This window comes from Ciona intestinalis, chromosome 3 (assembly GCF_000224145.3).
Source record: "Ciona intestinalis chromosome 3, KH, whole genome shotgun sequence".
In the NCBI taxonomy this organism is placed as follows: Eukaryota; Metazoa; Chordata; class Ascidiacea; order Phlebobranchia; family Cionidae; genus Ciona; species Ciona intestinalis.
Window position 1 is genome coordinate 768339 of NC_020168.2, and position 14253 is coordinate 782591.

General features: G+C 34.1%; 3 protein-coding genes across 3 annotated transcripts; 1 reads left to right on the forward strand and 2 right to left on the reverse strand.

Moving 5' to 3' along the window:
* Positions 1–1851: 1851 nt before the first annotated feature.
* On the reverse strand, positions 1852–6238 carry LOC100180812 (microfibril-associated glycoprotein 4-like). Its single transcript, XM_002129369.5, has 6 exons — positions 5919–6238; positions 5609–5757; positions 5242–5338; positions 5090–5186; positions 4968–5032; positions 1852–2364 (listed from the first exon to the last, which is right to left on the reverse strand). The coding sequence occupies exons 1-6, from the start codon at positions 6190–6192 to the stop codon at positions 2123–2125; spliced, it is 924 nt and encodes a 307-aa protein (XP_002129405.1). The 5' UTR covers positions 6193–6238; the 3' UTR covers positions 1852–2122.
* A 1104-nt stretch (positions 6239–7342) lies between these two features.
* LOC100179269 (microfibril-associated glycoprotein 4-like) lies at positions 7343–9131 on the reverse strand. The gene is made up of 6 exons (XM_009859591.3): positions 8911–9131; positions 8540–8688; positions 8381–8477; positions 8229–8325; positions 8107–8171; positions 7343–7874 (listed from the first exon to the last, which is right to left on the reverse strand). The coding sequence occupies exons 1-6, from the start codon at positions 9086–9088 to the stop codon at positions 7633–7635; spliced, it is 828 nt and encodes a 275-aa protein (XP_009857893.1). The 5' UTR covers positions 9089–9131; the 3' UTR covers positions 7343–7632.
* Positions 9132–11632: 2501 nt separating this feature from the next.
* Positions 11633–13850, forward strand: LOC100178444 (microtubule-associated proteins 1A/1B light chain 3B-like). Its single transcript, XM_002129586.5, has 4 exons — positions 11633–11762; positions 12048–12103; positions 12600–12706; positions 13168–13850. The coding sequence occupies exons 1-4, from the start codon at positions 11723–11725 to the stop codon at positions 13328–13330; spliced, it is 366 nt and encodes a 121-aa protein (XP_002129622.1). The 5' UTR covers positions 11633–11722; the 3' UTR covers positions 13331–13850.
* The last annotated feature ends 403 nt before the right edge of the window (positions 13851–14253 follow it).

The window sequence follows — 14253 nt, forward strand, 5'->3', positions numbered from 1 at the left end:
TGCATCTTGGGCATTGTCCATTTTCATGGAGNCCGATACGGTTTAGCCGGTTTAGGTGCCCATTCAGGCGATTATGCCCAGTAAGTAATCGAGAGTAGATAACTTCTTCAATTCGAGAGTCCATTTGCTTTAAGTCGAAAATGTTTTTTTATTGCAGTGTTTTGATTGTTTTGTACGTAATACTCACAAAATTTAGTTCGGAGGTTAACTTGTAATGTATAAATGCAGTCAGTTAAAACCGTGGTGGAAACATCGCAATGGTTGGTCTTTGCCGATTGCTTTGCATTTCGATCAGATTCCTCATTCATGGCAAAGAAACTAGAACAGCCTGTTAGACTCGGTATAGGTTAACTACAAGTTGCAGAATACTGCTAATGTAAATATATTTGTCCGGCGCCGTGGTGTAGTGGTTAGCGCGCCTGTCTGTAACCCAGAGGTGGACGCTGCTACCATTGTGGGCGTATGTGTCCTTGGGAAGACACTTAACGGCAGTTGCTCCAACCCAGTGTCACTAATGGGTTAAATTATCAGCCATAAAATAAAAAGAAAAAATTTCCATTGCCAAACTTTAATTTTAATTTAGTAATTTATACCTCAGGGGTTATCAACTATAAGATACTGATATAATAAAAAGATAATATTTTGAAAATATATTCGAAATTTGGTCATTTGCACTAGGTGATAAATTATAAGAAGGGGCTTGTGCCAAAATTAGAGTAGTAATACCCAATTTGTAGCAAAAATAAAAACCTTTCCAATAGTTATAATCAATTTTCTGTTATTACAAGTTCATAATATACATTTGTAGGATACAATATTTATCCATTGATGTTCGAAAATTACCCATTGGCGTTCAAACAATATCAATTGTTATGCAATAATATAATGTATAGGTAACATGTAAAAACTATAGCAGTAGGGCAAGAAAAAGAATGTTTAGACCTAATTTTCAAAGCGTACAGTACTATTTCGTGCTATGTACGTATATTCCTATTTATAAATACAGCTAAAAATTCAAAATAAACAATCATTTTAAACTGTCTCATCTTATTCTGTGTGTTTTCGAATTTGTAAAATTTTACTTGTTGTGCGGATTGCTAAATAACTCCTCGTGTGTTTTATTATATTTTATTAAATTGTCGTCAATTATTAAAGGAATGATACTACTAATTCGTGATATTACCCAAAAACCGTCATCTATTTTGATTTTGAAAATATTTGGCAATATGTGCTTAAGAAACCCATTTTTCCCCATTGTACTATAATACGTTAATCCAATCACGCTTTAGCAAAAAGTAGTTTGATATATGACGTAAGTATGATTTCCGCTCACTCGTTGTTTACTATTTGATTTCTATGTTACCAGTCACGTGATTACTCATAATCAGCTGGTGTTTGTCAACTAAAGTCGTTTTGCTTCGTCCATGTTTTGTTCTTGTTTAGACTGTCTTGTCTGGGACAGAAGTATCTCGTTGGAAAAAAAATATTTCACAGGGACAAAATGTCACACAAGGACAAAAATGTGTTACTGGATGTCCCACTAATGTCTTACCGGGACAAACATTTCTTATTAGGATAAAACGTCTTATTTCATTCCTTGTTTAAGTCATTTTCGTATGTTTTTTGTGTTTATTTTAATGTCGTTTTTACGTGTTTTTTATGTGTATTTTGTCTTTTTTGATGTATAAACTTGCTGAACGACATCGTATATTTTGCGTGTCCTTTCATTAAGTTTTAGCTCTCTTATTCTTCCACAAGTCGGCCGTAACCTCTCCTTGTCGTTTGTGCAACATGCAACGAAAATAAATAAAATGTTCTGACAAAGTTTTAGGCATGTCTTGTTACTTATGTGACCGGATACTGTTGTTTTGTTTAATCTATAAGAGGTTGTTCACTGTAAGTATATTTAATGATATAAATGAATTACACGCATTTTCTCGTGTAGCGGGGCAAGACAGTAATTATGACACGGGTGTTCTGTTTCACACACTTCGTGCCCGCTTACGAGTAACTTAATAAGAAACTTTGAAAGAGATTGTTATTTTTGGGAGTTTTTTTTATGTAATGCAAAAATGGTTGGAGCAATGTACAAGATGACGTGCTACATGAAGTACACAGATTGTCACTTTCTTCGTAACTTCATCTCCGAAATCTTCAAAGAGTAATGGTATCCTCGCCACGGACGCCAGTTTACACCATTCGCATACGAATCATGTTGTCCGCTCAGGTAGAGGCCGTTTAAGTTAGCAGCATGGCATGCGGTGTACCACCATCCACCTTTGAAGCTCTCTGCGCAGTTTGCTGTAGCAAGGGTGTCCTGGTCACGATCTTTGGTCGAAAAATTTCCTGATATCATGGCCGAACCTAACAATTTAAGTCTTCATTGCTTAATACAAATCTCACTTATATAGTTTCAACATTAGAAACGTCACAGACATACAAGTTTGCAGTCACATATATAATTGTGTATAAGACCGGACTAAAACAAAATTAATTTTACCATTTCGTGTATAACTGAGGAATAATGGTTTACTTGATTACACGAAACCAAAGATCTAATGAGTGAGCACGTCTTGAACTAACTATAGTATTAAATACCCGTTTACTTAAACGCACGACTTAACTTGTTTTACAAACCGACTTCCCGCTAACACGTTTTAATGACGCAGCCCCTACATTTTTATAAAATTGACGCCACTGTTATTATATGGTGTTTATTTTAAAAATAAATAAACCTATTAGGAGCATCAATTTTGAATCCTTATTAAAACCAAACTAGTGCAATACAATGGATTTGTAATGAAAAAACATAAATTTGACAAAGAATACATAAAATGTTTATTAGCTTATTGCCAATTATTACTTAACTGCACACATACATTAGTATTTTGTATAATATAACAAATAAAGAAGCACTGTGTGAAATACAGTTGTATGCATAATATCTGTTTCGTCTACTTTTATAAAAGTTGGCACAGCAAGATTAAGGTGACGTATTTCTCTATTTTTAAAACTGAGTTCACAAAGTCACATTATGTTTCTAGTTGACCTGCTGGTTCAACCCACAAGTGTAAAAAACTATTTGCACCAGATAGTTCACTGTGAAACTCATTTGTATATATTAAAAAGAAAAAGATGTTTTACATTGTATGATAACAATGTTTTAAATAAGTTAACAACTATACTATTACACAAAACAAAACGGTGATTTAAAATTGCCATTGTAGTGCTAAAACACATTATCCCACACTTGTTTAAAAAAATCGGGTGGCAAGACAGTCCGGAACCCCTAACTGGACGCCAGTGAATGGTGGTACATAAATATGATGAGGTAATATAGGCTACTACTATAGTACACTATTGTCTGAGTAAATGACTAACATATGTTCGATTTCTTCTTGCTATGCATAGAAAATAATCTCTTCAGCTTCTATGCTTTCCTTCAGTTTGCTTTGCATAATAGATTATATACAGAACACAATATGACTTACATCAATGTACAGGGCAAAGATAAATATTGTTGCATGTCAGTCTTCGCGTAAAAGTAACAGCATTAACCTATGTGGTAACCAAAATTTTTAGTTGCCTGCTGCTCTGCTGGCGTGTATCGTTTTAATAAATTGGATTTATTTAAGAACTCGTAAAAAATTAATGCTTACCTGTATAAACGCAGCCAACAACGGCCTTTTAATCCACAGCTATATATTTCATCTCTACAGTAGTATACCCCATTTCACGATGTACACTGTTCATGGCAGAATTGCCCGCTGTTAGCATTTACTAAAGTTGTTTGTATCAAAGCAAGTACCAACTAACCGTGACAATTTAACGACCAGACTTTGTTGCAGATGCTTTTCCAACCAACTAAACGAAAACATATATGACGCAATACCAGTTCGCAAAATTGCAAGCAAAGCAAAACTGGAATTGGCCCGTAGGGGAAGTGCCGATTTTGGAGAATCGGCCGCATATAAAGACTGATTAATTGCTAATTGTGTGCGGTTTTAAATCTCGAAGATAAGTCAAAAATTCATTTTATGATTTGATTTCAATCAAAAGAATAAAGAACAAATGGTCAAATTCAAAATTGAGATAAGTGCGGAAAGACGCCCAAAAACAACAACAACAGCAAGAATATAAAAGATCTAATGAGAAAGCACGTATTAAACATATTAGCATAACATTAAATAACCCTTTTACTACAACGGTCAAATACGCACGATCAAAAACAAACTAAAAGTAACCAACAAAGCTGCTTTTAGTTGCCATTGGTGAATGTGGAGCAGTAGGTAGAATGCATTTATACATGTATTAAAACTTATAAAGACTTATGATGTATGAGGATTGAGTGATTGGTAAAGAATATGCGTAAATACGCTTTGTACAATTGTTGTACCCTGTGTTGACATGTAAACTTACATTAGTTAACTTTAATTGTCGTCGCTTAAAAAACGCTTGTTTACGTGAATTTGGATAAACCGTGTAGTCGCAGTTATTAAGTAATGTTAGAAGTTAATATTATTCATATGAATTAAAAAGAATATTAAAATTAGGATTAATGATAATAAGATATGGGTGTAGTGCATTTAATGCGTCCCCACTTAAATGGTAACAGTTTGATTTAGTCGTGAACCGTTGTGTGGATTTTTTATGTCACCAACACGTGCCGCCCTGCCACAGACAGTATAACCGCTATGTTAAAGTACATGAGGAAAGTAATCGTTAATTATTCGCTAATCATGCGGTATAAATCTGAAAATTTACACTATCAATTATAAACATATATTATTGTATTTTAATCAAGAAAATAATAAAAAAATGCTAGAATTAAGAATTGAGAAAAATGCAGGAAAAATCTGCGCAAAACAAACAACAACAAGAACAACTGTTCGATGAAAAGTATAAGACCATTGACGTGATCAATAGGATGCAAGTATGACAGAAACTATTTAGTTATTTTCTCTCACCTGCATTACCACTGTAACCGGATACAGCAAGTGCATACAGAGGCGCCACCGACACAACGAAGTTGCTAAAACGAAAATATTGTTGATTATCTTTTGTTTAAAATTATTTTGGGATAAAATACCTGTACACTGCATGAGTTTTATTGCCGTTAAAATCTTCTAAATCGACTCTCATCTCGTATTCATTATTGGCAGTTAAGTTGTGAATCACATCCAAGCCTGCATACAATCAAAAGTAGGTCAATATTGTTTTATATGAGGCTTCTATTCTTACCAAGCCAAAGTTCGCCTTCCAAGTTCCCGAAACCGGAAACATAATCGTTCCAACCCCTAAAAAAGTTTTCTGAGCCGTCTTTGCGTCTTTGAAATACCTTTACAAGATTTATTTAAATACAAGAGCAAAAATCAAATGTAATTTTTAATATACAGTAGGATGGGGAAAGATGGGACATTTTTAACTCTATTTTCTCGTTCCATTTAGTAGTAAACAAAGAACATTCAAAGTCCTCATGGCTCTCATAGACCGTTGTTAATTCTTTAAAACACGATCAGGATATCTGGATATTATGTGCTAAATGTGTCCCATCTTCTCCCACCCTACTATACTATAAAAGCAAAAGTTTAATGTAGTTTCAACATACCACCCAACCACCACCATCAGTTACTAAATCGCAATAAACTTGAATGCCAACTTGTGAACCAGGATTAGGGTATATGGTGTAAACTCCGCCTTTTGACCAGTTCGGTTTCCTTGTTGAGACATCCTGGCACGAGCGTGGCATCAGCAATTCTAAGAGTTGAATGAATGTAACTTGGTTTGTCCTTGCGTGATGGGGCAACGACAATCGATATAACACAGATGTGTTATTTTATGCACCTCATACCCCATTTATGAATTACCCTGTCTGTAACTTTTTTGTGGGTCTTGAGCGAATTTTAAATGCTACGTACGTTTCATGTTGTTTACTTCTTCACGAAGTTGGCGAACTTCACTTTCTTCGCCACAGCCCGTACATGGTTGGCCTTCGTCGCCTTTTTGCCCCTTTGGGCCTACCGGTCCAGCAGGACCTTTTTTACCCGGTGGGCCAGCCTGCACAGCAGCACCTTCAGTAGTTTGAACTCCAAGGACATGTCCGCATTCCACACGACAAGATTCAAGGATTACTTGACTATTTACTAAACACACCAAAGCCAGAATGAACACAGATGATAGTAATCGAATCATAACCGTATGTTCTGGTAGTTCTCAGCCTAAAGAGACAGAAAATGACATTTATAAACTCTATATGGTAGAAATATGACCCGCTTTGTGCTATAAACTTTTCAACACAACTTTTATACATGTTTTCTTGTTTTCCTAAACTAAACAAACTACAGAAAAAATCGCTTAATAAATTGCAGTGACAATTATCTATCGTAACTACAGTAAAATTTCAACTAAACGAACCAGTTCTTATCCTTAAAACTCGAGTACTTATTGTAATTATACCAACACGGACTAGCTTGAGCCTCGTCCGAGATCAACAATTCAATTATAAACTTTCATTAAAGCCGGATATTAACAACGCAGATTAATTTGTATTGTTTCAACAAAACATCTCTTCAAACACGCTTTGACAAAAGTAGTTTGATATATGACGTAAGTATGATTTCCGCTCATTCGTTGTCAGAGTCAAAGTCATAGAAATTTTTTTATTTATTTTTTACCTATGGCGTTGGTAACAATCATAGTAGGTATTTCTATGACTTTGCTCGTTGTTTGCTATTTGATTTCTATGTTTCCAGCCCCTGATTACTTATAATCAGCTGATGTTTGTCAACAAAAGATAAAATTCGTCGAGTTCGTTTTGCTTTGTCCCTGTTTTGTCCATGTCTTTTTCTATGCTTGTTTGTCCGTCTCGTGTGGGACAAAAAGATCTCGCTGGAAAAAATATCTCACAGGAACAAACCCTCCCGTTAGGACAGAATTTCAAACTGTGTCTTACTGGGAAAAAATGCGCACTAGAACATAAATGTCTTACTGGGACAAAAATATCTCATTAGGATAAAGTGTCTAAATAAGACAAAAAAATGTATTTTCATGTTCTTTTTATGACTTATTTGATTCCTTGTTTTTGCCTTTTTCATATTTAGGTCTTTTTTGTGTGTATTTTATTGTCCTTTTTATGTGTTTTTTTTTTTTGTTTAGCTTTTCCTTTTTTAATGTATCAACTTGCTTACGATAACGTATATTTTGCATGCCCTTTCTTTAACATTGTGCTCTCTTGTTATTCTAAATATTGGCGGTAACCTCCTTGTCGTTCGTGCAACATACAACGAAAATAAATAAAATGTTCTGACATTGACAAAGTTTCAGGCATGCCTTGTTACTCATATGATCTGATATGGTTGGTTTATTTAAACTATAAGAGCTTGAGTTCATGGATATATATTTAATGGTATACAGTATAAATGACACGTATTTTCCTCAGGTGGCGGGCGAAGACAATTATTATTATAATAATAACAAGGGTGTTTTGCTTCAAACACCTCGAGCCCGCATACGAGTTACCAAATAGGAAACTTTGTGAGTGATTGTTATTTCAATGGAGTTTGATTTTTTATGTAATGCAAAAATGGTTGGAGCAATGTACAAGATGACGTGCTACATGAAGTACACAGATTGTCACTTTCTTCGTAACTTCATCTCCGAAATCTTCAAAGAGTAATGGTAGCCTCGAAAGGGTCGCCAGTTCACACCATTCGCAAACGAATCATGTTGTCCGCTCAGGTAGAGGCCGTTTAAGTTAGCGGTATGGCATGCGGTGTACCACCATCCGCCCTTGTAGCTCTCTGCGCAACTTCCTGGAGCATAGCTGTCCTGGTCACGGTCCTTAGTCGAAAAATTTCCTGGGTGCATGGCCGAACCTAACAACAAAAGAAGTCTTCAATGCTTAGTACATATCTCGCCTCAGAATGTATAAATAGTCCATTTGGAATGCCAAAAACAGACGAGATTTAAACTAAATATAATACGCGTTTAATCATATGAGACACGAATAAAACAAACTTAATTTTACCACTTGGTGTATAACTGCGGATTGGTTACTTGATTATAATATATAAGTATGAGAGAAACTATCTAATTGTTTTGTCTTACCTGCATTACCACTGTAACCGGATACAGCAAGTGCATACAGAGGCGCCCCCGACACAACGAAGTTGCTAAAACGAAAATATTGTTGATTATCTTTTGTTTAAAATTATTTTGGAATAAAATACCTGTAGACTGCATAAGTTTTATTTCCGTCAAAGTCTTCCAAATCGACTCTCATCTCGTATTCATTATTGGCAGTTAAATTGTGGATTACATCCAAGCCTGCATACAATCAAAATTATGCCAATATGCTCTAATATGAGGCTTCTATTCTTACCAAGCCAAAATTCGCCTTCCAAGTTCCCGAAACCGGAAACATAATCGTTCCAACCCCTAAAAAAGTTTTCTGATCCGTCTTTGCGTCTTTGAAATACCTTTACAACAAGATTTTATACAAATATAAGAGAAAAAGTCATTTAATGTAGTTTCAACATACCACCCAACCACCACCATCAGTTACTAAATCGCAATAAACTTGAACGCCAACTTGTGAACCAGGATTAGGGTATATGGTGTAAACTCCGCCTTTCGACCAGTTCGGTTTCCTTGTTAAGACATCCTGGCACGAGCGTGGCATCAGCAATTCTAAGAGTTGAATGAATGTAACTTGGTTTGTCCTTGCGTGATGGGGCAACGACAATCGTTATCACACGAATGTTCCGCTTCATGCACCTCTTGACCGATTATTAATTACGATGTATGAAACACTAGATGTATGAAAATATATGAAACAATACTCTAATACGTAAGAGTATCTATAATGAAACTTTTTGGTTGATTTTAAAACGAATTTTGAATACTACGTACGTTTCATGTTGTTTAGTTTTACACGAAGTTGACGAACTTCGCTTTGCACAGCAGGGCGGTTAGTAGTTTGAACTCCAAGGACGTGACCGCATTCCATGCGACAAGATTCAAGGGTTACTTGACTGTTTACCAAACATACTAAACCCAGAATGAACACAGACGATAGTAATCGAATCATAACTGTATGTTCTTGTTGTACGCAGCTAAAGAGAAAAAAAAGGTTATAGTAGAGTGGGGAAAGATGGGACGCTTAAGCACGTGTTGCCCAATATTTCCAAAATCAAAATACATGAGGATTTTGGAGTGATACTACGAATTTTTACCTGTCTGAAAATGCTGTTTCTATGTTACATACTTTTTTAGTATCTAAAAACAGTAATTCTGTAACATTATTTTTCTGATTATCTTTAAATGGGGTCTGTAATAAGAAAAACTAAAAAAGTCTCATCTGATAAAGTGTCCCATCTTCCCCCACCCTACTATAAATCCAATATTGTTGAAAGTGACCTACTTTGCCTCATAAACTTTTAAACACAACGTTACGTGTATACATTATTCTTTGTTTCTAAACTAAACAATTAAACTAAAGCAAAAATCGCATAATAAATTGCAGTGGCAATTATTTACCGTATAATCACAGTAAAATTTTAACTGAACGAACAAGTTTTTATGCTCAAGACTCGAGTAGGTGTTACCCTTATATAAGACAGACTTGCTCGAAACTCGTGTGAGATCAACGATTGAATTACTAACTTTCATTAAAGAACGATTCATATCGCAGAGTAATTCGTTTGTTTCATCAAAACAACTTTGACCGATTATGGAAAGTTTCGAAAAAAACATCAATCCAATCACGCTTTGACCAAAAATTAGATACATGAAGTAAGTTTTGTTTCATCAAAACAACTTTGATCGATTATAGAAAGTTTCGAAACATTAATCCAATCACGCTTTGACAAACATTATATATAGTAGAATTGGGGAAGATGGGACATCTAAGCAAATACTGCCCATTATTTCCACATTAAAAATAAATAACGTTTTTTGGTTGGATACCACAAATTAATACTATAATTACTTTATTAATTGACAACATTTTTAAAAAACATTAAAACACACGAGCTGCATGGTATTTAGCGATTTCTACAACAGGTGTAAAAAAATAATAACATACATGGCAACTCGTAAGCTGGCACGAGGTGTTAAACCCGTGTGATAAGGTTTGTTCGAATTTCAATTGATAATTATTGTAACTAATAATAAATAAATAATAATAAAGTTTTTTTGCTACAAATTTGATATTGCTACACTTTTTTTCACAAAAGTGACTTCTCATAAATTATCTTTTGGTGCTAATAACTGAGTTTCGAATATATTTTTCATGTAATATCTTGTTGTTATATCAGTATCTTATATTTTAATCACCCTGAGGTAAAAATTATTGACTTAAAAGCAAACCTTTCAAAATTTGGCAATGCAAACATGCAAAACTACAATGTGGGGGGAAGATGGGAGCCAAATTGAAATATTTTTGTATTGATAGTATTCTGCACCTTGTAGTTGACCTAACGCATTTTTACCTGCTCAAAAATGATTCTATTTAACATACGTTTATTTCATAAAATCGTGATAATACAATAATCCAATCACGCTTTAACAAAGAGTAGATATATGACGTAAGTTGTGTTTCATAAGAACAACTTTGATTAATTATAGAAAGTTTTAGAAAAACATCAATCCAATCACGCTTTGAAAAAATTGAGACATAACGTTGGCTTGCTTTATCAAAAACCTTCGATTGATTATATTAAGTTTCGATATAACTTCAATCCAATCACGCTTTGGCAAGAATAGTTTGATTTATGATGTAAGTTCTGTTTCATGAAACAACTTTGATCGATTATGTAGTTTCGACAAAACACCAATTTAATCAAGCTTTGATCATGGTTTATAAAAATATTTTTTATGCCTTAACAAAAAGTATTTTGATATATCACGCATAGATATTACATAATATATGTATATGTATTATCTCTTCGTCCGGCGCCGTGGGATAGTGGTTAGGGCGCCGGCCTGTAACCCAGAGGTTTGGGTTCAAGGCTCGACGCTGCTACCATTGTGGGCGTATGTGTCTTTGGGCAGGATACTTAACGGCAATTGCTCCAACCTCTGGTCACTAATGGGTTGTCTAAAATCTAAATTATCAGCCATACATAAAAAAAAAAAATCCCCCCCTAAAAAAAACAATCACCCACAAAGTAACATACATGGTAACTCGTAAGCTGGCACGAGGTGTTAAACCCGTGTGATAACGACTGTCGTTTTGCGGCCACGCGAGGATAAAGTAAGTTACATTCATTCTTTCATCTATGTATGACGTATGATTTCCGCTCACTCGTTGTTTGCTATCTGATTTCTATGTTACCAGTCACGTGATTACTCATAATCAGCTGATGTTTGTCAACAAAAGATAAAATTCGTCGAGTTCGTTTTGCTTTGTTGTTGTGTTTACCTTGTTGAATAAAGGTATTTTGTTTCGTAAGCAATGATAGGTTAAACATGTAAGCATAAACGGGGTTTCTCAATAAGTTAACCTGATATATATAAACATATGGACGGGATATGAAAGCGTAGAATTTCTAACAATTATTAGAAGGTTTTTGTCATAAATTGCGCGTGGGTGTTGCAATTTTATTTTCGATTTTTGCGTTTAATTTGTAAAATTCAGTTACTGTTATGTTTTGAATGTTTTTTTCCAGAAAACACTGTTAAGGTCAATTTATATTGTGACGTCATAAGCAGATAAAGCAAGATGCCCGGAGACCGAACTTTCAAACAAAGACGAAGCTTCGGTAAATTTAAATTTTTACAAATTCAAATAAAAAAGGTTTAACTATCATTATGGGTGAATGTATTTACAAGAACTTTCTCAAACCCAGTGGTAATGGGTTGTCTAAAATAAAAATTCCTTACAAAGTTACAAATGATATGTGGTAACTTGTAAGCGGGTATGAGGTTTATGAAATATAACACTTATGTTAAAACCACTGTTGTTTGACACATGTGGATTAATGTGGAAAAAGTTACATTTTTTATAACTTTTGAGCATTTTTTTCACTAGTTTTATCTGTTTTTAGAGGACCGAGTAAAAGATGTGAGTGAAATACGGAAGGAACATCCAAATAAAATACCAGTGAGTATCAAATGATATGTGGGTGCAAATGAAGAATCTTCCCTGAACCTTATTTGCTAACCACCAGCCACTAACACTTTATTTACACCATCCTATTCTGCTATGTACAGGAGAGTTCATCACTTGTGCCGATATTTGTACTTTTTTGATGCATTGTATTTTAGTATCATACTTAACACACAACTTTTTTTAAGAATAAGGTTTCAATCATTGGCAACTGCAAATATAACTAACAGAAAGTAATTCCTAATAAACAATTTTTTACTGTTTAGCGTTGATGTTGATAGTTTTACAATAGTAAATAAACTATTAAACTGTACCAAGTAAGATTTATTACAGTTTAATAAATAAACCAAGCTTTCGTTTTCTGATATGATCTTTGTAGATGTTTGTATTTATACCAATACATTGAAAATCCTACTTTAAGATAAAAAATATTATTTGCTCTGGTTATTTTCATTTTTTGTTATTTTACCTAAAGTTGTGTTATTTACAGGTTATTATTGAGAGATACCAAGGAGAGAAACAGTTGCCGGTGTTGGACAAAACCAAGTTCCTGGTCCCTGATCATGTTTCTATGTGTGACCTTGTGAGAATTATTAGGTAAGTTTGTATAAAAAACAAATTCGATTTTGCTTCAAAAAACTTAAAAGGTATAAGCACCAAACCTGGGGTGGTAAGGTAGGCAGGCCCACCCCTGGATTTTTTGCACTGCATTAATCAGTAAACATATAAACCAAAAGTTCGATTTGATTTAAAGTTATCCAACCAGCCTTGCCTCCCCTGTGTTTTTTAAAGTAAGGCTCTTATACTTAGAGGCATAGCCTATTGTTTAAATTAAACCTCAATCCATTAATTTGAGCTATACATTAGTTAATTGTTGTATTTTAAATAAAAAATCTAAAATTTTATATGCTTAAGATCCTGTTATTCAAGCCAGGTTTGGCCCATTACCCCCAAAAACATAAAATATTACTGATTGGACATTTGGAAAAAAGTAAATGAGATTTATATTTAATCTTTTTCAAAATTTATTGGGTAATCTCTGTAATGTTAATATGCAGACGGAGATTACAACTGAGTCCAAGCCAAGCCTTTTTCCTTCTCGTTAACGGGCATAGCATGGTTAGTGTATCAGACGCAGTGTCAGAAATATACAGCGAACAACAAGATGAAGACGGTTTCTTATACATGACATACGCCTCACAAGAAACCTTTGGTACCTAAACTGTAAAAAAGTTTAAAAATTCAAAAACTGCCAACAAAAACAACGCAAACTCATACTTGTAAAGCTAAAATGTAAAAAAATAGCTAGTAGTGTGTGTTTGTGTATTATGTTATAACCGGTATTAACACAAACATTGAAAACAAAAAATGTTTAGTAATCAGTACAATGTAGCCTGGGGTTATATGATGATTGTTTTGTTAATTACATGTACTGGATGTGTATAACATTTTCTTTCTCGCATGAAATATCTTGTACATAATATATACATACTTGGTAATCTCCTCACTCCGAAACAGCACAGCAGAAATATAGTTAACATCATAACAACACCCACATCATCATATACTCATAGTTATGATGTCGTAGGTATGACACATTGATATTATGACTTGTGCTTTTATTACCACGTAAACACCTTTTACAGATAATTCTGTTTTAATTCATATTTTGTTGATGTTATTAAGTGTTATTGCTGGCGCACTTAAAATTGTTGTATGTAAATAAACGTATGTACTTGTATTTATGAAGTGATTGTATAATGGTATATTGACATCACCTAACGCAGTACAATAAGTCACTTGTGTAACAGATAGAAAAGTAACATTGTAGGTGCTAAATAAGCTTAGTGTTTTAGTTTAGTTAAAAAGCATAAAACACTGATTGACAGCCCATATAATATAATATGACTTATATTTCAAACGTTTCAATGTAAAAACTAAGACAATGTCAGAAGTTAAAATGAAGTCAGTAAAAAATCCGCGGATAAAAATTGCATGGGACATGGTTGAGGTAAATGTGGTAATTGTGAAACCTATGCACTAATTAGGTCTAGCATGTAATCTTGATTGATAGTACTACAGATGTATGCTGCTACCATTGTGGGCGTATGTGTCTTTGGGTAAAACACTACACAGTAATTGCT